Source organism: Girardinichthys multiradiatus, chromosome 19 (assembly GCF_021462225.1).
Source record: "Girardinichthys multiradiatus isolate DD_20200921_A chromosome 19, DD_fGirMul_XY1, whole genome shotgun sequence".
NCBI lineage: Eukaryota > Metazoa > Chordata > Actinopteri > Cyprinodontiformes > Goodeidae > Girardinichthys > Girardinichthys multiradiatus.
Window position 1 is genome coordinate 37,649,310 of NC_061811.1, and position 27,947 is coordinate 37,677,256.

The window sequence follows — 27,947 nt, forward strand, 5'->3', positions numbered from 1 at the left end:
ACACTGGATTGTCTATATATCAGAACAACTACAACATAGTTTAAATTTTATTTATTTATTATCAAATGTCGACAGTCATTTTCAAAATGTCCTCAACAACACCACGGACCATTTTCAAGTGATTTTAGTAATGTAAAATGATTGTATTCATTGACTTAATCAAATCTCCAGTCGGTTCTATACTGACAAATATAGTGTTAAAACCTTTTAACATTCTTAGTTCACGGCTGAATACATTTTAAAATGTTCATACATATTTGTTTCTGGATAGTCCCAGCTCGTGATTAAAAGCAAAAGAGAGTTACCTGTGAAGTTCCAGGTCCCTCATTAAGCTATTTGTCTTGCTTTTGGGGCCGTACTGTTATCACTGTTACTCATAGTGATTACACTAACTTTTGCTACTTTAAATAATATTTTACAATGAACAAAATCAAAGTAGTAATTTTACCCTGTTGTAAATAATTTAAAGTAGAAAGTGAACATCAGACAAGTTTAGAGTGAACATCTGAGCCTGTTTGTTGATTGTCAGCTGGGTGACAGTGAGTGACTGATGGGAAGGTGACAGCAGCAGCTTCTGCAGTGAAAAGGTTCAGTGTGTGTGATTGGTTGCAGCTGTGCAGCTCGCTATGTGCAGAAGTAGTCCTGACATCTTGATTAGCTCAAATGGTAGATGATCATGGATGATTTAGCATTGGAACGCTACTTTGATGATTCTATTGCAAATGTGAGTAGAAACTGTGACATTTAAATCTTAATGTGCTGGAAAAGTGGATTTCAGCTCTTCTGTGCTGGTCCTGGAACTGAACTGGGAGGGAAATTTAAGTGGTTTCACAGGCCAAACTTGCCTTTGTGTTCAAGTGAAACATTAGCTCAATGTAATGGTATTTGCCCTGTTGAAACAGCAGGAAAACAGTTGTTTTCAAGAAAAAATATTTTAAATGGGAAGATTCCTCTCATTTCAGGCGCAGGTTTTAAATAAACAGAGGACCTGTAAAATCATCTTTCATTGCAAAAGCAGCTCACACTGAAAAATATTTTAAGAATCGACCTTAGATTTAAGTGCACTGATTTTGGAGCTTTAAGAGATTTTTATTAAAATATATATTTTTTAATATTTAATAATATACGTGTATATATATATATATATATATATATATATATATATATATATATATATATATATATATATATATATATATATATATATATATATATATATATGTGTGTGTGTGTATGTAAAATTAAAACCAAGTCAAATTATTGTAAAGGTTTTTTGTTTGATTCACAATAATTTACATCCAATGAAAGCCCAACCAAGACAGAGAACTGGTTCTACATGTCCTGTATTAGCTTGATTTTTAAATGACTTATAAACTGGGCTGCTGTCTTATGAAACTTAAACCATTTAGGGCCTGGGCTAATGTCCCCAATGTTTCAAGACCCTAAAAGCGCCCCCTAGTGGTCCCTCTACTTTATAATTTCATTTGTTCCGTGATGGAGCTCTTAGCTGGAATTATTCATATGTGTAAAAAGATTGAAAAAATGAAAGCCTTTTATTAACTTTTATGGAACAGAAAAGGTGCAGAGTAAATACAAAGAAACCAGGAAAGTTAAGTAAAAGAAACACATGTATTTCTACAGTAGAGCCAAATTAGCTCGACTCCTTTTACCCAAGGAAATGATTCAATAAATAAATAAATAAATAACCCCACCATCCTCCATTGGTAGGCCCAAAATTACACCCTTGACTGTAGCCAATCTGCTCTGTGTTTTCCTACAGGACTCCAGCTATTTGGTGGAGGAGGACCTTTGTCTCCAAAGCTCTCAACAACAGCCACATGCATCAAGCTCCAAAGCACAGAGTTCCACCCACCTATCGGGTGGGGCTGAAACAAGTGGCAAGCTGGGAGATGACCTGGACCTCAGCTTCCTGCCTGATGACCTCAGCAACCAAAGCTCTATCAGTACAGGTGCCACAGGGCTATATTGTTTTCCTTGGAATTTTAGCTCAGGAGCATACAAGAGTGCTTTTAAAAAATCTGTATTTTTCTGAAAGTCAAATTATTACAAACTATAGTCTTTTTCTGTCGTCTGCTAATTTCAAAACATCCCCTAGTACCATTGTAATTCAAATCTGGTACATCATCATCTGGATCTCATTTGGTTTACTTAAACAGCAATAAGGTAAGACATAAAGCTAATAGAAATAACATAAAACAATAAACTATAACAAATAATAAACTGCTCCAAACTTCATCTGAAGGCCAGACAGAATAGATACTGATAAAAACATTTAAACCCTGAGCTGCTCTCAGGTGTTCAGGAAGGTTATTCCGCAGCTAAGGGACCCCTCACCATATGTTTTACTTCTCCCTCTTCATGCCGATCTAAAGCTAACAGAAAATAAATCCAGAAAGCGCTATCCTCTGCGGGGTGGAAGTCACCCAAGGCTTGCCCACGCTCCATAAGAGTTACGTTTTTAAGTTTCAAAGCCGGAGAGACGATAAGGGTTTTACCTAGAAAGACCACCGGATAATCCTCGGCCACGATTACCCTCACCTTATGAAAAAACGAAGAGAACATGCAGACATGCCAGGTTGTGTGTGAAGCATAAGGATGGAGCCCAAATCTACGATTTAACTGAGGGGGCATCCGAACTTCTGACCAGCAGAGTTAAACAGAGGCTCGCATGGATGAAAGTGGAATTGTGAGTGTAAAATGTCCGATGTTGTGCAGTTCTCCTGAAATGATTTGTTCTTCTGGTCACACAACATGGAAGTTACACCATGGGGGGGCTACATGTATTTGACCATATAGGCTATTCTGTAGGTTTAGATTTGAGCTGTGTGAGGTTAGGGTTAGTGGATAGCAAACCGTTTGAGGAGAATCTGCTTGTGTGAGGCAAGCCCACGGTGGTCACAGATGGGAACAGATTAAATATGGGGCAACTGAATTTTACACAACACCGGATCCAGCTTTAACTATAAAGAAAAGCCACAAGCCTTTAGAAGATCGTCCCCAACACCACCAACAAATTAATGGGCAAAGTAGATTTTGTTTCATTGGCTAAAAATAACTATTTATTTCAGTCTATGCTATTACTCGCTTGTTTTCAACATAGAAGTCATGGTGACTGGTACAGCCTTTTCACTGATTTTTATGGTTCATGTTGGATGTCAGCCTACACTGCGTTTTTTTCCTTATAGCCTCCTACCAAGCTCTACCAGGGTCTTTCTTTACTAGACCCCTACGTAGGAAGCCATTTTGGGCATCTAATCCCCAGGTATATGTCTGCCAATTTAAATGTTTTATGTTCACTTGTACACCCCTGTTTGTTCCTGTGGGAATGGGAAAGCTTGCCAGGACCCTTTTAAAGATGCTAAAGAGAGACTGGCCTAGATGAAATCCACAAAAATATTATAATTTTATATAAATGGAGTACTTGATCCAATTAAGATGTGTGAAATTTAGTCTAAACATAAAAAGTTCAAATAGCACTCCTTCAGGAAATCCATCTGGACAATTTAGAGCACAGCAAACCTAATAGGATGGGATTTAAACACGTTTACTTCCTTTCCTTCAACTCAGGAAGGGCTACAAACCTAGAAAAAGAGATGGGTGAAATCAATACAAAAAAGTTCCTATTCCTAGGAGCTGATTTCTAAACTAACAAAACAGGAATTGTATGCAGTAATTGGAAGGTCAAAAGGAGGGAAAGTACCACTAAAGCAGGGGTACCCAATTATAAATCTTCAAGGCCCACATTTCTTTAACTTTGTTTTTTCTTTCAACTGTGTCCTGTCTGGCAGAGTAGCACTAAGAATTGTTGTCTGAGTGCCAAGAAAAAGCCCAACAGATTTACTTTCACAATAGGAGCATTACAGCTAGCGCTTTAAAGCTCTGATTGATATTTATAAAACAAACCTTTACGCAGACAGCTGCGTAAAAGTTTGGGAGCTGCAGCGTCGAGCCCACAGGCCCCGCCAGCAGTAGTCTACGCCCAAGCAGATCCAGCCATGGACCCAGAGACCAGAGACCCCGGGACACATCACTCCCCAAACAGAGCCTGACAGAGCCCAGGGGTCCTGGCCCCGGCAAGCGGCCACCAGGAGTGAACCGGCACACACCAAAGCACCCAGCCCCGGACACCAAGAACTACAACTACACCAGTGGGCAGAGACACCAACCACTGGCACGTAGTGTGGTGGGGAGGAAATAGGCCCCCTCATTTGAGTCGGTCTGTGTCACTCAACCTGACCCAAAAAACAGGCACACACAGTCACAATCACACATTCCCACCCTCATGCATATACATAAAAACACTCACACCCACGCACCCAATGTGAAGACAAACAACAATGGATGTTGTACACTCACTCACACTCCCCATACATGATCTATACTCCCAGGTCCAGGTGCTAATACCCCGTAGGGGCAACCAGCCCCCGGACCCAGGAGGTGGTCCCCTTCCCTCTGGGGGTGGAGACAGGCAGGCCGCCCCAGCACCTGAACCTTGGCTGGGCTAGCCTGGGCTGGTCCCTGAACCTGAGCGACCCCGGTCTGGATCCCGACCCCCCGCCCCGACTTCAGTCCTAAACAATCCCTATCCTTCATCCGGAGAAGGGGGGTCATGTACAAAAGGGGGGTCTACATGGTGTAAACTCCAAACCTAAAAGCCATGAATCCCCTCCCCACAGCACAGGGGCACACCCCCACAGGTGAGCTCCATCCCCGAAAAGCCGACAAACCCACACCCACTCAATGCAAGCTCCACATACAGCCCTGGTCCAAGCACCCAAGCCACATCCTGCCCCCACCACATAGCGTGCTGCGACAGTAAGGCAAGGGGCCGCGCAATGCTACCCTAGCCCCGCCCACAGGCACAACAGGGCAGACACCACCAAGCAACGCGGCCACAATGGAACTCCCGACCCCACACCAAGATGGGACAAACTCACTCAGCCAAAGGTCTCCGGCCAGCGGCAAGCACCCTGGGCGTCCCCTGCCACGCCCCCCAAAACCACACAAACACGCCACATCACCACCGCTGCAACAATAGCCCAGGGAGAAACATTATCCAGCTCAGCTCTACCATCGCCGCTCAGCCAATCCAAATGTCGATGACCCCACATCCAAGAAGAGGACACAACCAAAAGCCAAACAAAAGTCACACAGTGACTGTTTTCAGACCTGGAAAATCCAGACTGAATCAACATCCAGCTTTTGGATTCAAGACATACGTGTTTTCCCTCATCAGGATACGGACTGAACGAAGGCTGCAGACAGGAGTCCAGATATAGATGGCTCGCAGGCCAGATGTGGACTGCGGGCCATCATTTGAGGACCACTGCACTAAAGTAATAACGAGGCTTTACAATGCCATTCAGCTAAACAAGAAAACACATTAGGAAGAGGTGAAATTTAAGATGTCCTTGGAAAACTGGGAAAAAATGTCAAATACATTGAATGTGACTGGGTCAACTGTGAGGTGAGAATTCAGGTGGAAAAATGTGAGATTTGTTTTGTGACTCCCAAACTCAATACAAACACAATATCAGGGCCCTGGCGATGCCTTTTGGAGAGTCTTTGGAACCACTAAAGCCAACCACTACCATATTTTTTGTAGTTGCCAAATTATTAAAGATCGAGATTCATAAACATATTAATGGCATATTTGGTTAAAGCATTCAATTGGGAGACAACCTATTTGACTCTGGATCACTGGAATGCAAACAATAAAAAATGACAATCTTTTTGGTTGCCAGTCAAAAAAAAACGTTACCAAAACGTGGTTAAAGACTGAGCCACCCAGCATTGATTACTGGATTAACACAACATATAACATATCTGTCTTTTTCTGTCAAGGTGCAATTAGATCAATTTTGTTTTGAACTAAATGGGCTGAATATGTAAAACCTGTTAGATCTGCCTTTTACAGAATTATGTCTGAGATGAGGGTTGGTTAAGGTTTTTGTTTACGGTATTTTTCTCTACATTCTAGCTGTCTGGGTTTTATGTCTCACTTTAACACCCCTCAATATTACAAGGACCACCGGTGGCAAGCCTTGTTCCACTGATGACAAATGTTTGTCGTCGTTATTAATTATTTAGTGCTTTTTTAAATAAAGAGAAGAAGAAATTAATTTCATCTCAAGAAAGCCATGAACAAATATTGAGGATTTACAATTCAGTAAAGCAATGTAATGTAATATCAACATTTTTCAGACAGAGACTCTGGCATTGAGCAGAAAATATTTGCAATGTATCCCCGTAACCAATCTATACAGTTAGATTTAATTAAATAAATCTATTAAGATTTAGACAGCACCTGGTTTTTGGTAAAGATAATTAAATGAACAAGCCAGTTGCTTCTCTAAGGATTTTCCTTTTGTTGTCCTAGCTGCAGCAGCCGCCGATCGAAATGCTGCACTCAACGTTTTGGAGGACAGTGGCATATGTCTGGAAAATAATTTGCCAGATTCGGGTGCAGTGGAACTTCAGAAGAGCACAGTCGATTTGGGGCCAGAGAGCAGGGCTTCCCCATTTTGTCCTATGACCCCAATGACCCCGATGACCCCAATGACCCCTGTGACAGAGAAATCAGGAATCATCCCGCAGTTGCAGTAAGTTTAGAAATGTTGCTGAGATACATTCTTAGTAAATTCTAATTCTTTTATGCCAATAGGTAAAACTCACATTTTCAGACTTTGTTGACCCAGGGAGGATATTCTCATTTTGGGGCAGCAGAGACAAACGTAGATTAAAAGGTTAGAAAAGTTTATGTTAGAACACATCAGCTTATAAATACATGGAGATGTTCGTGGAGCCGTATAGTGTTTCTTAATATCATATAATATTTTACAAGGTTTTTAAGCTAAAGCAGAACCGATTGTCTCAATTTACAAGGTGTCATTGTGTGTTATGGACAAAAATTGATACTCATCATTCCCTACATGTTTATGGTTTATTTCAAAAACCTAAATTGTCTCTGAGCAGAGCACTTTCTTCCACATGTTTACTGTCTTCTTCATGGCTTATGGCACGACTTCTTTCAACAATAGCTTTTTTCTTACCAATCTTCCTTTTAAACGGCAAAGCTCTGGAGTGCAAAACTTAAAGTTGTCCTGAATAGATCCCCCCACTTGAGTTGTTGATCTCTGCAGCTCCTCCAGATCTTCCATGGGCCTCTAAGTTGCTTTTCTGTTTAATGTTCTCTTTGCCCAGACTGTCAGTTTAGGTGGACCTCCATGTCTTGGTACATCTGCAGTTGGACCATCTTCTATGTTCAAATGATGGATTGAACAGAGCTCTGAGATGTTCAAAGCTTGGGATGTTGTTCTAGAACCTAACCCTGCTTTAAACTTGTCAACAACTTTGTTCTTGACCTGTCTATTGTGTTCCTTGGTCTTCATGGTACCGTTTATTCTCTAGTGTTTTCTAACAAACGTCTGAGGCCAGAAACAGAACAGCTAGAGAATACAGAATACTGAAATTTTATTTACCTGTTAATTTAGAGGTATATGCAGAAATGTTTTGTGGATGGGCGCCATTAAAAAATCTCAGGGTGGCACCAAAATCAAAACCAATGACTGAAAATAAAAAATGCTCTGGTTACTATTACTATGATCATGGACCATTAATGTCTATTTTTACAAATTTATATTTCAGACTGACTAGAAATTAACATTTAAAGATTCACAGCATACAAGTCAATAGTTTTATTCTTTAATATAACTGGAGTTATTTTGTACAAAAAAAAAAGTTACAAATGGAAATGATTCAAACTACACCAAAAATAACCTTTACATAAACACTGGGTAACCATGGCGCATTTCAATCACACTGTTAAAAGGAATTCGAAAGTATATATTGCAGACTTTTGAAAGTACTGCATCGTGAGCAAAAGTACAATAACAGTTGGAGTGCTTGCTGATGCATGGACAACTCAGCTTCAGTTGTTAAACCAACAATTTACTACATCTGGGGGACCAGTGTTATTCCAGGGTGGACCATACCCCCCTGGATTGATCTCTTTCCCTGGAATAAGTATTTATAGAAATGTTCAGATCAACTCTGTACCTGTATATGTTAATGTGGAGGCTGCTTGCAGTTAAAGCGATATGTGCATGGAAATGTATTCATTACTATTTAAGTAAAGGATGTAATAGAACATTTGTCATTTTGACCTGCTTTCATGATTAAAATTAGGTCAGTTCTGTCAAACATTGTAAACAATGTTGATGAAGCACTGCTTCCTTCTCCTGAGGCAGCGGATAGTTTGCCTGAATCACTTCTAGACCAACTGGTAGTCCTTCTCCATGGCCTCATGAACTCCTGACATGGGCGTGAGTTTTTGCCTCTGCTACCGCCAGGGCCGCAGCACCCTTGGCATCACGGTACCTGTTAGCTGCCTCGGTAGTCCCACAAGGCAACCAGAACCAATTCAACTCATCCAGCTTGAAAAAACTGATGCAATATTCTCCCAAATATTCTAACATTAAAAAATAATGCTGCTGTAATCTCCTAATGTTTCAGGATCCTAACACCTCTGTTGTCCAACATCAGTGTTTGGCCTCACAACTTGGTCAAAAATTCCTGGAAATGAAGCTGTCATAGGGTGAGCAGCCATCATACTAAACCCTATGGATTAAGAATGGGGTGTTGTTGAAGTTCATTTATGGGTAAAGGCAGACAAACCAGTACCTCTGCCAACATAAATGCTAAATGGTCTAAATTTATAAAATGATTTTCTAGTCATACTGAGCACTTGGGTTGCTTCAGACTAGAGGCACATTTACCCAGTTGCAATCACAAATGTGCACAGAATCATACGCTGACAGGGAGAGCAGTAGGCAACTTGTGGTTAATTGCCTTGCCCAGGGGTACAGTGTGAGCAGGGAGCTGGAATCGAACCCACACCTGAGGCCACTGAGCCACAGTTGCCACACATTTTAAGTTCCACTTTAAAGAGCATATTTATTTTACAAAAACGTATAGAATAGAAGTTGAAAAAATTGAATAAAGTTGCTTTATGTCGAAGAAAATTGGTTTAGATTAACTGATCAATCATAATATTACTTTACAAATTGGGAGTCAGTTATGTTAACCTCCTCTGGGAGGGAAGATGTTATTGCGAGAGCCTGGGGGAGGTGGGAAGATAAAACGGGGTTTTGGCGATGATGTTTTTTTGGGGTTGAGCTGTGGGGATGGCAGGTTGGTGAAATAAACCTGGCAAAATTATAATCATGGTGTTTGAGTTTACATGGTAGCAGAGGATGGTTACCAATTACAGAGTACCGCTGAAGTTTGACAAGGCCAGTGCCATACGAGTGCTGGAAAAATGAAGTTAGTATTTGGAGACTTGTTACAGACTTGGACCTGAAAACCCAGCGCACCAAGCAATGGCAGCAAGACACAAGATGCCATTTTATTTACAGAGCAAAGACCACTGGGAAATTCAGACGGAGCATTTGCCTGTCACAGAACAGACTGCGGCCGCCACAGCAAGGTACAAATATACTTGACAAATATGGTAAACAAACAAAATGCGCCATTTGTCAGAGCATGTACCATTGGGCTAAAGACTGTCCCCATTGGAGAAATGAAGTGATGCTGACAGAAGATGTAGAGGAAAACATTACGTTGTTTACTAAAGTAATGACGGACTCTGAGATTGTTCTGACTGAATCACTTGGATCAGCTATCATTGACACTGCCTGCACACGTACTGTTTGTGGTGAAAAGTGGCTGGATAGTTACATAAAAGACCTGAGTCAAAGCCAAATCGATAAACTGCTGCAAAAAGAATATCCAAGCTACAGACCTTTCAGATTTGGAGATGGTCAGGTGGTACACTCCAACAGAAAAGTGAAACTTCCTGCCAAGATTGGACAAACAAAGTGTCATATTGAGACACAAGTAGTTTCTGTAGATATTCCATTATTGCTGAGCAAAATGTCTCTTAAAGAGAGCTGGAACTGTTTTAGATATGGAGAATGACAGAGTTCAAACAAAACATTCCTCTTGAGTGCACTAGTTCAGTACACTATTGTGTGGACATTAGAGATGAAACTACGAGAATGAGTAGCAATGAAAGTGAAGCCCTTGTTGTCACAGCAGGGATGTCTATAAAAGAGAAGCAAAAAGTTCTCCTGAAGCTGCACAAGCAATTTGGCCACGTCTCTGCAGATCGTCTGCAGAGGCTCATTCACAGCTCTGGAAATACTGGCAAAGACTGTTCAGTTATTTTACAGAAGATTATTCAGGACTGTGAGATATGTCAGAGATACAGCAGGACCAACCCCAGGCCTGGTGTTGGTTTGCCCTTAACCTCAGAATGCAATGAGACGGTGGCAATGGATTTACATGAGTTGGAACTAGGCGTATGGTATCTGCACATCATCGATCATTTCACAGGCTTAAGCACTGGAAACATTGTGAGGACCAAGAAAACCCTCTGAGATCGTCCACCCGTTCATTCATTCATTGATAAGTGTACAAGGTGCTCCCAAACGGATCTACACAGACAACGGTGGAGAGTTCAACAATGAGGAAATAAGAGACATGGCAGAAAACTTTAACATTAACTTTAACATTGCGCAAGCAGCTAAGGCCTACAGATGAAAAGTATGAGACAGGTGACAAAGTGTACTACAAGCGAGCAGATAGTACAGAATGGAAGGGCCCTGGTGTGTAGTTATTGGTCAGGATGGAGCTGTAGTGTTCATAAGACATAATGGGATTCTTGTCCGAGTACATCAGTCCAGGCTAAATAAAGTGAACGTACAAAGGGAGGATAAACCACTACTGCCTAGTGTTACTGAAAATGATAGAGAAAATGAAGACATGGTTCATACTGATGTCAGAGTTCAGATGATGAAATGAGTGTTGATAGAAAAGAACAAATCACTGAGAGCACAGAGCAAGATGAAAGAAATTTCAGACAGACTAATGAAACAAACACTGAAACACAGCGTGATGTAACTAATATTCAGGGTTCTACTTACATTAAACTGAGAACAGGTCAGAGAGTCACATTTACTAACAGATGATGGTACTCGGCACACTGCCAGAGTCTTAGGTAGAGCAGGGAAAGCCAAGGGGGGATACAAAAACTGGTACAATGTACAGCATCTTGACCCAGATGGCAGTGAGGGACAAAAACAAGCATTAGATATGTCACAGGTTGATAACCTTCACACTGAATGTGAAAATACAGATGCTTATGTATTCATTGTCAAAGACATCTTATTTGATGTTGCTAAACAGCAAGAGATTGAAAACTGGAAAAATAGTGTCTACGAGGAGGTCACAGACAAAGGTCAAAAATGTGTTTCAACTAGATGGGTCTGTATGTTGAAAGAAACTTCACAGGGTATCATTCCCAAAGCCCGCCTTGTGGCGAGAGGTTTTGAAGTCAATATTCAAGAGTTGCAGAAACATTCTCCCACATGTGCATCGGCGTCACTCAGGCTGCTGATGGCTGTGATCTGTCAAAACAACTGGAAAGTTCATTGTATGGATATTAAGTCTGCCTTTTTGCAGGGTATGAAACTCTCAAGAGACATTTACATTCATCCCCCACCTGAAGCGGGCATGGATAATGCTTTGTGGAAACTAAAGAAATGTGTGTATGGACTTGCGGACGCTTCCCCCTACTGGTACAACAAGGTCAAAGAACTTATGCTGAACACTGGTGGTAAAATGTCAAAAGTTGATCCTGCAGTGTTTTATTGGCAGAATGAGCAGTCTAAAGTGACAGGAGAACACAGGAGAACTGGCATGTCATGTGAATGATTTTCTTTGGGCAGGTTCAGACCACTTTATGACTGTTTTTCCTGTACTTAAGTCTGCTTTTCATGTGGGACCTCAAGAGCATGAGAGTTTTTCTTACGTGGGGATGGACATTGCTACTTTGGGTGATGTGCAGGTGCATCAGCATAGTTACTTTGACAACCTGCAAACAGTTCATTTACAGGCAGCCCGAGCTGTACAGCGAGATAACCCACTAAATGACACAGAGAGAGAACATCTAAGGTCCAAAATAGGACAGATTTTGTGGGTTGCAAAACAGACTAGACCAGATGTTATGTTTGACACATGTAGCCTGGCACACAACATTAAGAATGTTACTGTTCAGTCCATACATGATGTGAACAAAGTGATTTGCAAACTCAAGTCGGAGACGGTCACACTTAAGTTTCAACATTTGGGCAACAGTAATAACTTGAGTTTAGTTAACTTCAGTGATGCTTCACTGGGCAATCTTCCAGACCGAGATACACAAGGAGGGGCCTTAATTGTCCTAATGGAAAAAAACACAGGAAAATTCTCCCCTCTGTTTTGGCAATCTAAGAAAATCAGACGTGTGGTAAGAAGCACATTGGCTGGAGAAACCCTTGCCATGTCAGATGGTATTAATGCAATGTTCTTATCTACGCTCTACTCTGAGCTCACTACTGGTACAGTGGATCTTAACTCTTAACTCACTTGTGTTACTGATAACCATTCCCTGTTTGACGCACTTAAGTAAACCTCTTATTTATTGTTAATTTTTATTTAAAGAGAAACCTCTGGGAGAGAAGGCGTTATTGTGAGAGTCTGGGGAAGGCGAGAGGATAAAAAGGGGTTGTGGCGATGTTTTTTGGTTGAGCCGTGGGGACGGCAGATTGGTGAAATAAACCTGACAAAATTATAAACGTGGTGTTTGAGTTTACAAGTTGAACACCCTTAAAATACATTAAAGATTTTGGTTGCATAAAGACAAAATGTGGGATGGTTCAAGCAGGATTTATACTTTTCCTTTGCAAGGCACTGTTGTAATCTCTGTTGTTGGTGCAGAAACATTGTCTCCACTGTTAACCTGGGATGTCCCCTGGATCTAAAGTTTATTGCCCTGCAAGCCAGAAATGCAGAGTACAATCCAAAGGTACCCAATTCTGATATTTTATTTACTTTCTCATTTTCAGTCTCTATTTATTTATTTATTTATTTTCACTCACCTATTAGCGCTTTGCAGCTGTAATCATGAGGATCCGTGAGCCTCGAACAACAGCACTTATCTTCAGCTCAGGGAAGATGGTCTGTACAGGGGCCAAGAGGTCAGTCTGTCTGTTCTTCTGGATTAAGGTAGGACAAAAAGGCTTGAATATTTTTAGCTTATAACTGGATTTGAAACTAATTTACTTTTACATGTTTCATTTTGTTTGTGGTTTGCAAGAGAATCTGAAGGGTTTCTTAATGTGTGTAATAATTCATTAAAACCGTAAATGTTGCCTCTAAGGTTTTATTAGCTGAAAACGTGGAAGCGTTTGTAGTGGAAAATATGTAGTATCAAGAATTAAAAAGATAATGTAGAGATGGATGAACATTCAAATAATATTGCACACGTGACAATGTGGACTGAAGACACAGAAAGTTTCTCTGTTTGGCAACGGTTTACAGGTTTTGTCATTTTGATACATCTAGAATATTATGGCTTTGTTTAGAGGAAACGTGTTTCCAGAATGACTTAAAGGCTGTTTCTAAGCCCTGGTCTCTGTGTGTTTGAGTGCCTGCAGTGAGGAGCAGTCCCGCCTGGCAGCGCGGAAATATGCCCGAGTGGTGCAGAAACTTGGCTTCCCTGCCCGCTTTCTTGACTTTAAGATTCAGAATATGGTGGCCAGCTGTGACGTCTGCTTCCCCATCAGACTTGAAGGACTGGTTCTCACTCACCAACAGTTCAGCAGGTACAAAAAGTCTCAAACAGCCTTTCACATGTTCTTTTATAAGTAATTGGAGCCAGTGGGATTTTGACAGTATTGTCATGTTGTTAACAGAGGTGGCACTGTAAGAGTCCAGCTGAAATCGCTCTATCAATCTAAGCAGACTAATTGCTATTTAAGATAGGCAGATGTGATTGATATTGTCTTCTCATGTTAGCAATGTTTACCTGCAACGAAAAGTGTGCAGCTATGAGCAGGTTGGACCAAAATGATTGAACATGTAGGAGGTAGCAGCTGAAAAATGGATCAAGTATTTTAAAGTAAGAGGTTCAGTTGTTGAGAATTCCCCAAGAGTCCAGAAAAAAAAAAACAGCATAGGAGTAAGCTGCAGCGCAACTAGACGCACAATGAAGATTTTTTTATTTTTTTTGGAGCTTCAGCCTTGTGTCAAGACGTGCTGCAAGGAAGCCACTTCTGTCCAAAAAAGACACAAAGAAGGGATCTGGACACCAGAAAACTGGTGTAAAGTTGTCTTTTCTGACAAGTTATCCATCTGATTTGTTTGAAGAAAAAAAAGGTGAGAAGCAGAGAGTCCTGTGTGGTACCAAGAGTAAAACATCCTGATATAATCCATGTGCAGGGTTGACTCTTTCCAAAGGCAGTGAGCTTCCTCCCTATTTGCCCATGAACATGCATCGAAAGCAACTTCTTCCAACAACTGAGGAGCATTTGGGTCATGTTGTGAGCATGATGGAGCGCTGCATCACAAGGCACATATGATTCAAAGTGTTCCAAAGATCAGAACATTGATTTTCAACCTGTGCTCAGTTCTCTAAGCTCAGGTGGAGAAGCAGAACCCAACAAACTATGATTAGCTCCAATCAGTAAGAGGACAAGAAATGCCCACCATCAGTCAGTATTTGTTCCCCAACTTGAAATCCAGCATGTCAGAGAGAATCACTGACGTCAGGAAGACTGACTCTGGAGAAATTAACTAAACACGCATTTATCCAGAGAAAGTCTGAGCAACTAATAATTTCACAGTTCTTAATTGTTCCTCAGTATACCTGAGAAATAAAGTCTAAAGCTACACAATACATGCCAGTGTCATCGCTCTTACTGTGGACACAAAGTGGGAGAGTTGTTTCCTTGAAAGAGGTTCAAGAAACAGTGTAGAAATCTGTTTACGGTCTGCAAATGTCCAAACATTCTTTTAAAGAACATTGTGCCACAGTTGGATGGTACTTAAATTTAAGTCATTTTTAGGCCTATGTCTGTTTTCCGATGCTGATTTAATACATTGCTGTTTAAACTGTTCTATTACTATGACGAGACATTTTTGTACATTGTGAATATATTTGAGTTACCGTATTCTATTTAGAAGTAGTTTTTTTCCAGTTTTTAAAGCTAGGTCAAGCAAAACGGAGACCAAATGCAGACCTGTTAGGCAGGCAAGTTTATTTGTATAACTGAAGCTGAGTGCTAACTCTTGACTGCTTTACCTTTTGGTATAAAAATAGTTACTTCAGTTTTGTTTTTATTCAACTGAAAAAAAAATTATGGCACCTTTACTTGTTCTATGCATGTAGCCGACGCTAGAATGGGTTCATAGTCACCTGGCGACATTGCAATGTATAGTTTATCTATATATACATATAGTGTGTCATCTGCATAGATATGGTAACTTATTTTGTTAGTTGTTATGATCTGAATTAGGGGGAGCATGTAGATATTGAATAGACGGAGCCCAAAGAAGGAACCTTGGGGAATCCCGTAGGTGATTTAATCAACTATGACGTAAAGTTACCAACTAACAGAAAAATGTCCCTGTCCTTTAAGTAAGACTCGAACCATAAGTGTTGTACCAGAAAGCTCGACCCAGTTCTCGAGTCGCTCTAGTAATATACCATGATCTACCGTGTTGAATGCTGTGCTGAGGTCCAATAATAGCAAAACTTTGGTTCTTCCACAGTCTGCATTTGTACGGATGCCGTTGAACGCCTTGACAAGGACAGTCACTGTACTGTGATTAGCACAGAAATCTGACTGGAAGACGTCAAAGCAGCTGGCCTTTTAGAAGGAATTTAACTGTTGAAACACAGCTTTTGCAATGACCTTACTGACGAATGGGAGATTTGACATGGGCCTGTAATTTTGCACTAGCAACTCCTGATTATTCTTTTTTTAAAGGTGCTATTTTTTTCACATACTAGTATGGAGTCGGGGGCCTTTATTAGGGGCCATCCCGTCTCTATACAAGCGGAGCAAGACTTTGTTCCGTATTGCCGGCACTAAGTCGGACCTGTTCATGGTGCATTTTGGACTCTGGCAGGGCTGCCCTTTGTCACCGGTGCCGTTCATAATTTTCATGGACTGGATTTCTAGGAGCAGCCAAGGGCCAGAAGGGGTCTGGTATGGGGACCGGTGGAATTTGTTTATTCTTTTTGCAGATGACATTGTCCTGCTGGCCTTCTCTAGCCAAGACTTACAGCATGCACTGGGGCGGTTTGCAGCTGGGTGTGAAGAAGCTGGGAAGAGGATCAGCTCCTCCAAGGCCATGGTTCGCGACCGGAAAAGGCTTACCCTCTTCAGGTTGGAGGAGAGCTCCGGCCTCAAGTGGAGGAGTTCAGTTATCTTGGGGTCTTGCTAATGAGTGAGGAGAGAATGGAGCAGGAGATTGACAGACTGATCGGTGCGGTCACCACAGTAATGAGGACACTGTGCCGGGCTGTTGTGGTGAAGAGAGTTGAGCCGAAAAGCAAAACTCTCAATTTACCTTTTGGTCTACGTTCCTACCGTCACCTATAGGCATGAACTTTGGATCATCACCGAAAGAAGAGATCACAGATATGAGCAGCTGAAATGAGCTTTCTCCACTGGGTGGCCGCGCACTCCCTTAGAAGATAGGGTGAGGAGCTTGGCCATCCGGGAGGAGCTTGGAGTAGAGCTACTGTTCCTCCACATCGAGAGGAGTCAGTTGAGGTGGCTCAGGCATCTGTAATGGATGCCTCCTGGACGCCTCCCCCAGGAGGAGGCCTAGGGGATGGCCAAATTTGTTATGACTGGACACAACCGTGGTGCTGGACTTAGTATTGATTTCCAGACTACTCTTCTAATTTTCTGAATATATTCTCAGTAAGGATCTTAGCAAATGCATTGCAGGCCCTGGTATAATGTAGTTCAGATGTTACAGACACAGTAGGGTTTGTTAATCTGTCAACTGTGGTAAACAAGGCATGAGCATTATTAATGTCAGTCAGTCAGTCATTTTCTACCGCTTATTCCATAGTGGGTCGTGGGGAAGCTGGTGCCTATCTCCCACAGTCTATGGGCGAGAGGCGAGGTACACCCTAGACAGGTTGCCAGTCCATTGCAGGGCAACACACAAATAACCATGCACACACTCATCAATACACCTAAGGGCAATTTAGAGAGACAAATTAACCTAACAGGCATGTCTTTGGAATGTGGGAGGAAGCCGGAGTACCCGGTGAGAACCCATGCATTCACGGGGAAAACATGCAAACTCCATGTAGGAAGACTCCCGGCTGAGAATCGAACCCAGAACCTTCTTGCTGCAAGGCAACAGTTGTAATTTTAGTTGTAATTTATATCTGTGAAGTCTTTTTTTATAAATGTTACAGTGAACCTGGAGTTCAGTCTTTCACCACCTCTGTTCATCTTTTCAAAACTAACTTTTTTCACCTCCCACAGGTGGAGTATTTCTCCAGAGATTTTTTTTTTCTTATCATTGATAACATTCACTGTAATGGGAGCATTTAAATCATTGATGTCTGAAACTTCACAATGGAAGTTATTTACCAGCTCATTTACTATGTTTACTATGAGGCGACTGTGGCTCAGTAGGAAGAGTAGTCGTCTTGCAATCAGAAGGTTGTGGGTTCGATTCCAGCTTCCTCCTGACATAGGTCGATGTGCCCCCGGGCACTTAACCTCAAGTTGCCTACCGATCTGCGTATCGGTGTATGAGTGTGTGAGCGTTAGTGAGTGCAATTGGGTGAATGTGGCTCTAGTGTAAAGTCTGTATGACTGGAAAAGCACTATATAAGTTCAGTCCATTTACCATTTATGTTACAGGGCAAAGTTGAAGTGGAACAGTAAAGTTGGTTAAAGGTTTCACTTGTGCTGTCCTTAAAATGTGTATCTCTTTGCCCTAATTAAGTGGATGGAAATGATGCTTTCAAAGATAACAGAAAAGTGGTCAGATAAGACATCAGTTACAGAGAAGTTAGAAATATTTAGACCCTTAATGATTAAATCCAAAATATCTCCCTGTTTGTGTGTTGACTGTTTAACATGTTGAGTCTGTTCAGTTTAAAAAAAACTGCTTGTTCATTGATCTGAAACAGATACAAACTTCTTCTGTGTGATGAGCATTTAATAAAGGTCAGGGCTCGGTTGTACAAAGCTCTTCTGAGGAGAAGTCGATGTGTCATACAATGCTTACATGTTTTACACAACAGATAACATGATGTCACAGTGATATTTAATATATTGAGATATGAGGAGGAATCCATAGATTACTCTGATTGGTTTCCAGGGAGATGGGCTGTGGGGTCGGATAGGTCCGACCTCAGACCGTCTTTTTGTAGAGATAAAACCTTACTTCTCCTCTGCCACAGATTAATCTTGATCTCTTCTGGTCACTCCATGCTATTCTTCAGATTTATGTTGACGTCAACAACTTGATCATTGTAGGCTAAGAACCTGCGTCAAAGCGAGCTCATATCAATTTAGGTCAGAATCACATCCAGCGCAAAGCAGGTGACTGGTGCTCTTTGTCTTCCAAATCCACATCCGTCTCACTGAAAGTATTCACACCCCCCAATTCTTACATGACAAAGTTTTACATAAAAGTGTTAAATATGACTTTTGTTTAATGGCACAATTGAATCATGTAATGTACAGTTGTGTACAAACATAACGATCTTATGATGGCTTGCTTGTTTTCCAACATTTTTGGATAGATTAATATGTAATCTGTTTATCAATGAGAAATTTAAGTAATGAGAATAAATACCATTTTAGTAAAATACCCTTTTAAAAGAAACAGATGCCATTGGACAAATGCCTTTCTGTGTCCTAATGTTGGCCTTACCGACTCCAAGTGTGGACGCAATTTTGGAGACTGAACAGCAGTTTCAGTTTATTTGGAATATGTACAAAACAAGGCAGAATACAGACTGAAACTGCAGGAGGGATCTGGATTGGCACTGAGGAAGAGAGGTTATTGTTGTTTGGAGGAAGATAAGGAGAGTAGTGCAGGACAAGGCTGATGTAGCTTTCTGTTGGTGGTGGATGATAGCTTGTTGGAGGTGATAAATCTGCCCCACAATGGCAGAATTTGGCAGGAGGGGTAGCACGGAGATTCACAGTGCTGACGTTTTCTCTTTGTGATCCTTAAGCGGCAGTGCTTCACCTGAACATGTAGTGTTGGAGGGTGGACAGCTCAGTGAGCAATGTGTTGTGACTATGAATCTGAATATATTATTTAATATTTAATATTAATACTTAAATATTTTATCAAATAATATTTCGGTCTGTTAAGGGTTGTCCTGTGAATACCAGCCCACTAAGGCAATGGTATTAGGACAAAATCGAAAAGAATGAGCCAAGCTCTGACATTATTGAACAGCAAAACTCTGCCCACACATGGAATGAATTCACACAATTTCTTAAAATACAAGAATTTAACAAAAATAAGTCAACTCAAATTCAAACATATTTCAATCAACAAACTCTCTACTATGCTAAAACAATCCAACTAAACTACTAAGCAGAATTAAAGAATAACGAAGACTAATGGGCTATGTACAATATATACAAGTTGATTAAAGATAATTGAAAATCATGACCGAAAGAGTGATGCAACATTAACATGCAATGTTTATGTTTGAGAACCAAGGATTATCTTGAAGAATCTGGAAGTGAAGTTAAGTTTGTCTTGGAACTAACTTAGGCAATTATTGGTATATCTTCAAACAACCATTTACAATGCAAGATCAGATAAAATATTATTTTAATAAAATAATGTTTTAAAGAATGATCTGCTGAATAAAACCAACCTTCTGGATGACTAATTCTCAATGGTTTCTCATTAGCTGCCATTATTTATTAAAATAATATTTGAAGAAATATTATTAAGGAAATGGTAAAATATTTAAGGAAATATTTTGGAAAAGAGCCAAATCTTTCTGGAGAAATGGGGTTTAATGGTGTTTACTTAGTTATCAAGTTTAGTAAAATAATGTTAGAGAAATATTATTTACTAGATTGAAAACTAACAACCTTTCTGGGTAAATATTCTTTAGCAGGCAAGCACGTGTTCTTAGCTGTTAGCAGTTAAAGCTAACAAAAGAAGCTGATAGCTTAGCACCAGAATCAAACACACACCTTTAAAGATACCATCAATAAAAGGGTTCAAACGCATAAGCGCAATATGATGAATCTTCTGTTTAAAATCACCCCTTTAAAGTTTGTCTTAACTTTAAAAACACACAAACACAGAACACAAAACTAAGCACGTGTGCTGCTGATAGCCTGCTAACACAAACAAAACCAAACTTCATAAAATGAAAAACGTTCAGATCATTTCATCCTAAATCTCTCTGCCCAAATCTAACCTCTGACCATGCTGAGGAAAAGCTGTCCAGTGCGGCGAAGTTTGAAAAAACGTCCACAGTCAACAAACTGTTAGCTACAGCTAACCTCCTTAGCTGTGGGGAGTGGCGGCTGTTCTGTCGGGCCACCAAACTGCACGTTACCATAACCACGGTGATGCGGCTCCTGTTGTCCTTCTTTCAGACCGGGAAACTGCTCCACTCAGCATCGTGCTGGGAACTCTCTAGAAACAGTTAATCTCTGTAAATCTCAAAGAGAAAAGTCTAGCCACGCTTAGACCTTAATTTACCCCTTTTTATGAATGAATACCGGATTCTTTCAACAGTAATTCATTAGTACTTAACTCAGTGCATATGATTGATGATCGTATGACACTCTCGGATCCAGTTGAATAGTTATGTCTGTTTGCCAGCAAAGAGACATTGGCACGCTGTGTCTCTTTGTCCAGGCCCCAGGGTGACCCGCGTAGAAGAGATGGGACCATTGGAAAGGTGGGGGTTTTACAGGTCCTTCTCAAAATATTAGCATATTGTGAAGTTCATTATTTTCCATAATGTCATGATGAAAATTTAACATTCATATATTTTAGATTCATTGCACACTAACTGAAATATTTCAGGTCTTTTATTGTCTTAATACGGATGATTGTGGCATACAGCTCATGAAAACCCAAAATTCCTATCTCACAAAATTTGCATATTTTATCCGACCAATAAAAGAAAAGTGTTTTTAATACAAAAAACGTCAACCTTCAAATAATCATGTACAGTTATGCACTCAATACTTGGTCGGGAATCCTTTGGCAGAAATGACTGCTTCAATGCGGCGTGGCATGGAGGCAATCAGCCTGTGGCACTGCTGAGGTCTTATGGAGGCCCAGGATGCTTCGATAGCGGCCTTTAGCTCATCCAGAGTGTTGGGTCTTGAGTCTCTCAACGTTCTCTTCACAATATCCCACAGATTCTCTATGGGGTTCAGGTCAGGAGAGTTGGCAGGCCAATTGAGCACAGTGATACCATGGTCAGTAAACCATTTACCAGTGGTTTTGGCACTGTGAGCAGGTGCCAGGTTGTGCTGAAAAATGAAATCTTCATCTCCATAAAGCTTTTCAGCAGATGGAAGCATGAAGTGCTCCAAAATCTCCTGATAGCTAGCTGCATTGACCCTGCCCTTGATAAAACACAGTGGACCAACACCAGCAGCTGACACGGCACCCTAGACCATCAATGACTGTGGGTACTTGACACTGGACTTCTGGCATTTTGGCATTTCCTTCTCCCCAGTCTTCCTCCAGACTCTGGCACCTTGATTTCCGAATGACATGCAGAATTTGCTTTCATCCAAAAAAAGTACTTTGGACCACTGAGCAACAGTCCAGTGCTGCTTCTCTGTAGCCCAGGTCAGGCGCTTCTGCCGCTGTTTCTGGTTCAAAAGTGGCTTGACCTGGGGAACGCGGCACCTGTAGCCCATTTCCTGCACACGCTTGTGCACGGTGGCTCTGGATGTTTCTACTCCAGACTCAGTCCACTGCTTCCACAGGTCCCCCCCAAGGTCTGGAATCGGCCCTTCTCCACAATCTTCCTCAGGGTCCGGTCACCTCTTCTCGTTGTGCAGCGTTTTCTGCCACACTTTTTCCTTCCCACAGACTTCCCACAGAGGTGCCTTGATACAGCACTCTCGGAACAGCCTATTCGTTCAGAAATTTCTTTCTGTGTCTTACCCTCTTGCTTGAGGGTGTCAATAGTGGCCTTCTGGACAGCAGTCAGGTCGGCAGTCTTACCCATGATTGGGGTTTTGAGTGATGAACCAGGCTGGGAGTTTTAAAGGCCTCAGGAATCTTTTGCAGGTGTTTAGAGTTAACTCGTTGATTCAGATGATTAGGTTCATAGCTCGTTTAGAGACCCTTTTAATGATATGCTAATTTTGTGAGATAGGAATTTTGGGTTTTCATGAGCTGTATGCCACAATCATCCGTATTAAGACAATAAAAGACCTGAAATATTTCAGTTAGTGTGCAATGAATCTAAAATATATGAATGTTAAATTTTCATCATGACATTATGGAAAATAATGAACTTTATCACAATATGCTAATATTTTGAGAAGGACCTGTATATGGCCAGTGGCATCATGAGAAGTCAGCTGTTATCCCCCCACCCTTTTCCAAATGTGCTGGAAGTAGGTTAAATGCAATGTATTTTGAAAGTTCCAGAAAAGTCTGTACCGCATCTTGATGTTTTAATCCATGGCTGTGGGTCCTGACAAATGGTTTGGTATTTCCACGGGGTAATCTCAGAGCTGCAGGGCTGGAGAAGGGAAAAGAAGGGAGGCTCATGGATGGAGCAGCAAGGAGTCTTTTCCAGAACTCACCGGAGCATGGATACAGAGAACAGGAGCTTGGAATTTAGGACACTGTCACAGAGTGATCAGATCTGTAAAGCAGGAAAATGATCTACAAGTGAACAATATTCAAAAACACTCCCATGCGTAAGTCTGGCTGTCCAAGCAAGTTCTGATAGCAGACTGCATGATGCTGAAAGAAGTTCTTAAAAAGCTTAGCATGTTATCATGGGACCTATGGCAGGTTCTTGCTATTGTAGATGTAAAGGTGGCTGTCTTGTCAATCAGAAATAGACTGTACAAGTTTAACTTTGTGTCAAAAACATAGAACAAGACCAGGGGCCTCATGTACAAAGACTTGTTTGGATTTTCTACTTAAACACTTGCATACGTTTAAATCCAGAAAGCCTTTGTATGCACAATAAAATCCAGAAACTGTTCATTTTCAGGGGTTCAAGCACATTTCATTTGTACATCCTTATCCATGTAGATTTGAGCGCATATGAAGGACTACAAAACGTCTTCCTTGACCTACATCCGTTTACATGCAAATGGTTTCACACTTTTTGTGCTTATTATAATCGACGTAATCGATTACATCTACAAATAGTTGCAGCCCTAACAATGATCCATATTTTTTCCAGCACACATAGAGAGCAGACAGGAGCTCATAGCATTAACCAAAGAAAACAAAACGGACATCTTTTCTCATAATTATGAGATCTTATCTCGTAATTATAAGATTTTTTTTCCTCATAATTATGAGAATCTGATCTTGTAAGAAAAGATGTATTTTGTTTTTCTTTGACAAATGCAATGAGCTTCCTTATGAGCAGGTTGGTGAGAGTAAAATAAATCTGCAAATCTCATTGTCGGAGAACTGCAGCAAAGAGTGGCATCTATATAGGTCACCAAGTCTCCATAACAAGCATTAAGACTTATATACTCCGCAAGAACATAAAACTTGCTCACTCTCTCGGGCTGCAAGAACAAAATGACAGTCTATTCTTGCAACTTGTTCTTGATGCATCATATGAACAAAACGTTTTTCTTCTGTGGTGAATGATAATGATATACAAATGCTGCAATGTGAGGGATCTATATAAGGACTTTTCAAAAGTTCTGTTGCTGAGCTCTTGTAAAGTATGAAATGTTGGCCAGAAAGAACTTTGTTCTTGCTGCCTTAATTCAATAAATGTCAAAATGCAGTTGTTTGGGGGTGATGCCAGGAAATGAAGTAGATTCAGACCATCACAAACATAAATATGTGGAGTTTGCCAAATTGTGCGGGGACTAGAAGTCCATTCTTTGATCAGATTGAGCTTTTCAGCAAAAACACTACCGATCGGTTTGGTAGAAGATGAGTGGAAAAGCCACTCATTCTCACTGTAAAGTATGGTGGAAGATCTGTGATACTGTGGGCCTGTTTCTCTTCCAAAGGTTCTGAGAACATTATTAGAGTTAAAAGCATCATAAACACTTGGAAAAGCTGGACATTTGGACTCTACTCGTAAGATGACAATGCTGTTTAATCAGGTTTTTGAAAAGGATAATTCAAAACATTCACTGCTGTAAATATATATATATATTTGGTCTAAAACTAATACTGCATTTTAGAAAACCATCATACCGACAGTCAAACATGGTGGTGATAATGTGATGGCCTGGGGCTGCTTTACTGCTTCAGAGCCTAGATGACTTGCTGTAACCAAATGATGAATTCTGCTCTCCAGCAGAACATTCTAAAGGAAAACACCCGGCCATCAGTTCATGACCTTAAGCTCAAGCTCATTATGGAGCACAACAACGATCCAAAGCACGCTGGCAAGTCCACCTCTCAATGGGTCCAAAATAATATTTATAAGTGTCCTAGTCAAAGTCCAGATTAAAATCCATTTGAGATGCTTTGGGTTGACCATTCATGTTTGAAAACCCTCCAATGTCGCTGATTTTTCTTCTTTTTTTTTTTTTACAGTGTCCTGTCCAGCAGAGTAGCATTCAGAATTGTTGTCAGAGTGCCAAGAAGAAGCCCAACAGATTTACTTTCACAAGTGGAGCATTGCGGCTAACGCTTTAATGCTATACTTGATATTTCTAAAACAAAGTTTATTAGAAACTGCTTTGGGATTATTTCAGTTGTTATGGACATGGAGACAGAAACAAAAAGAAAAAAAATAAGCAAGAAAGAGAGGTGTGGCAAAAAGGAAAAAGGGAGATAAGGAGAAAAGGATGGAGTAGAAGGAAAGATGAAGAGATTATAAGATAACCTCCTAGAAGATTGCTTCTACACCTGCAGTAATGCATATATAACAACAGCAATGTTACCAAAAAGTGCACGGTGTACTTATGAATGCAAGATGTATTTAGTGATAACTACGGCTCAAGATGAAACATCTGTGTCTGTTAACACCTGAATCTAAACACCTGTGGGTCTGATTGTGAGCGCACTTGTGTATACAAGATTTCACTATAAAATTATGCAACAGCGAGTGTGAGGAGCCACAGACCTGCCCCCCTGGACATGGAACAGATACGGAGGAGATCGGAGCCATAGACATCCAAAGGCCCCCCAGAGCACAGGAACCCCAGGAGAACCATCGCTGGGACTACCGCAATACCAGGGGAACCACCCAGCGGCCGCAGTGCAGAACCCCCAGGGAGCTGCAGCGACGAGCCCACAGGCCCCACCAGCAGCTGTCTACGCCCGAGCAGATCCAGCCATGGACCCAGAGACTCCGGGACACATCACTTCCCAAACAGGGCCCAGGCCCTGGCAAACAGCCACCGGGAGTGAGCCCGGACACCTAGAACCACAAGCACACCAGCGGGCAGCCACCAGCAGGGAGTGCGGCCAAGGAAATAACTGATCCAGGAGAGGGAGCAGCCCAAGACCCAATCTGACACAAAAACAGGCACACTCATGTGTACACATCAAAAAAAACTCACACCTACGCACCCAACGTAAAGACACACAACAATGGACGTTGTACACTCACTCACACTCCCCTATATACTCTATACTCCCAGGTCCAGGTGGAGACAGGCAGACCGCCACAGCACCAGCCCAGACTATTGCCGTCACTGCCCGAGCCAGAGTGACCTTGGCCCCGACCTCCTACCCTGACCCCAGCCCCCAACAACTCCCATCCGGAAAGGGGGCCATGTACAAAAGAGTGATCTACCTGGTCCAAGCAAGCCCGCCAACCAGAGCCTTCCCAGGATGAAGCGGTCCCAACGCCCCAATAAATTCTGGTCTTAACTCCATGAGCCCAGTGATGTTAGTCACTGCAAGTTATCACTTGCCAAGATTGGAACAACCAGGTGGCAATTGGCTTCATACAGGGAAAACCTGGTTAAGTAGCATTTTTTCCCCTTAAATGAAATGATCATTTGAAAACAGTTTTTTGTGTTAACCTACATTAACTTTGCCAAGTGACAAATAAGGAAAATCAGAAGAAAATTGTAATGGGGGGGGAAATACAGAGAACTGTTTTACAAGACATAAAATCTGTTTTTTTCTAAGACCATCTCAGTCGCAATACCTAAATCCTGTGGGAGAGGACTCAGGACTTTGAATAAGATCATGTCAGAGATCCTTCTCTCTGCATGCTCCAACCTTGTGAAATGTTATAGAAGGCTGTCGTCCTATTTGCCAAAGGGTTATACAATGTATGAACAACAGGGGCACCTATAACCATGCAACTTGTGATTTTATTGAACATTTAATTGTTTTTCTTCCAAAAATTATAAAGAATTGCCCATTAGTAGCATTAAAGTGTGTTGTTGGTTAAATATCTTACTTACTGTTCTTCCTCTAACCACTATGTGATTGTTCTTTTCACAGTTATGAGCCTGAGTTGTTCCCAGGACTAATCTACCGGATGGTGAAGCCCCGTATCGTCCTGCTCATTTTTGTATCTGGGAAGGTGGTTCTGACTGGTAAAGAAATCCTTATATAAGAATTTTGTGATGTATGATCAGAAACATTTTTTGTGAATCAATTCAAATGAACACATTCATTTATGGAGTGCACTCTTTGAGAACTTTGAAATGAACTATTATGTTCTTACATGATGAACCTTAAGTGAGCGAATCTTATTTTAACATAAAAGTGGCACAATTATTACTCTAAAGGCAGGGTGGTTGACTGTTTTTTGCATTTTATGGGGACCCAATATTAATAATGCATGCTTCCCCCTCTCTTTAAATTGTACTATAATGCCTTCGGCTTTGATTTAAATATAACAATGTGAACTGAAGGCTCAACCCATAAACATCCAAACTAATATATTAAGTTGACGTTTTTTTCCATCTAACTTTATTATTTCTGGAAATGCAGAGACAAGCTGAAGAAACTACAAGTTAATAGTTCTGTTACACTAACTTTTCTCTCAGACCATTGTACAGGCAAGAAGCTGAAATAAGATGTCTTAAATTTACATCATTAAAGATTCTGTCTGCTACTGAAACAAATGATGTATTTTATTAAAGAGGAGCGAGAATCCTGTTGTTTTAACCTGATCACGATTACCAAAATTATAGGAAAAACAAAAGCATTAAAATATCTGAACAAGGGTGGATAAATTGGGATTTTAGATTTATTAAAATACAGTTTTTATGAGCAATGAAAACAGGAGAGAATAAAGCTGATAAAAGGCAGGTTACAAACATGATTGCATATTTGATGTTAATTGGGGATTGATGCATAAGCTTAAATACTTGATCTGATCATGAATACATTTTAACCTGGCTGAGTTGAAAGTTAGAACTAGTTCTTGTTAAGAATGAACTGACCCAACACTGATTGAAACTAAATAGAATGAGTATTCATTATTTCTAAACTAATTACCTTTATGTCCCTTCACATTTGCCAAACATGTTGATTGTGACTAAAAGAATTAAGATCAGTATTACTGTGAAGTGAAATATTTTAATGTACTAATAACCATTTTAATTTGATCTGACCATGTAATAGAACCTTTTATATTAATGTCTTTTTTCATTTGTTGGCTTTCAGGAGCTAAAGAACGTGCAGAGATCTATGAAGCCTTTGAAAACATTTATCCCATCTTGAAAGTCTTCAAAAAGCAGTGAAAGCCTTTTTGTTCTCGTGTAAATAGATAAATGGATGTATTATGTGTCTTTGTTCAATTCAATGTCACAGCTTAATTTTGCTGGGGCTGAAAAAGCATAAAGAAGTTTGTTTTAGTTTGTTGACTTTCCTGAAAGAAAATAAATTATCTTCTAAGTCTTGACCTGAGC

At 40.8% G+C, this 27,947-nt stretch overlaps 1 protein-coding gene across 3 annotated transcripts; it reads left to right on the forward strand.

Annotated features, from left to right (window-relative positions):
* The first annotated feature begins 568 nt into the window (after window positions 1-568).
* tbpl2 (TATA box binding protein like 2) lies at window positions 569-27,940 on the forward strand. 3 transcript variants are annotated; one of them, XM_047345710.1, is made up of 8 exons: window positions 569-724; window positions 1,781-1,970; window positions 6,401-6,623; window positions 12,841-12,928; window positions 13,009-13,100; window positions 13,560-13,727; window positions 26,530-26,624; window positions 27,703-27,940. In XM_047345710.1, the coding sequence occupies exons 1-8, from the start codon at window positions 671-673 to the stop codon at window positions 27,777-27,779; spliced, it is 987 nt and encodes a 328-aa protein (XP_047201666.1). In that variant the 5' UTR covers window positions 569-670; the 3' UTR covers window positions 27,780-27,940. The 3 variants fall into 3 exon arrangements, with proteins under 3 accessions (XP_047201666.1, XP_047201667.1, XP_047201668.1); XM_047345711.1 differs by having other exon boundaries at window positions 6,407-6,623; XM_047345712.1 differs by having other exon boundaries at window positions 1,781-1,964.
* The last annotated feature ends 7 nt before the right edge of the window (window positions 27,941-27,947 follow it).

Coding starts and splice junctions, on each gene's coding strand:
- tbpl2 (XM_047345710.1), top strand. CDS start 671: ATGATCATGGATGATTTAGCATTGGAACGCTACTTTGATGATTCTATT. Junction 1,971..6,400: donor CCAAAGCTCTATCAGTACAG/GTGCCACAGGGC, acceptor TTGTTGTCCTAG/CTGCAGCAGCCGCCGATCGA. Junction 26,625..27,702: donor TGGGAAGGTGGTTCTGACTG/GTAAAGAAATCC, acceptor GTTGGCTTTCAG/GAGCTAAAGAACGTGCAGAG.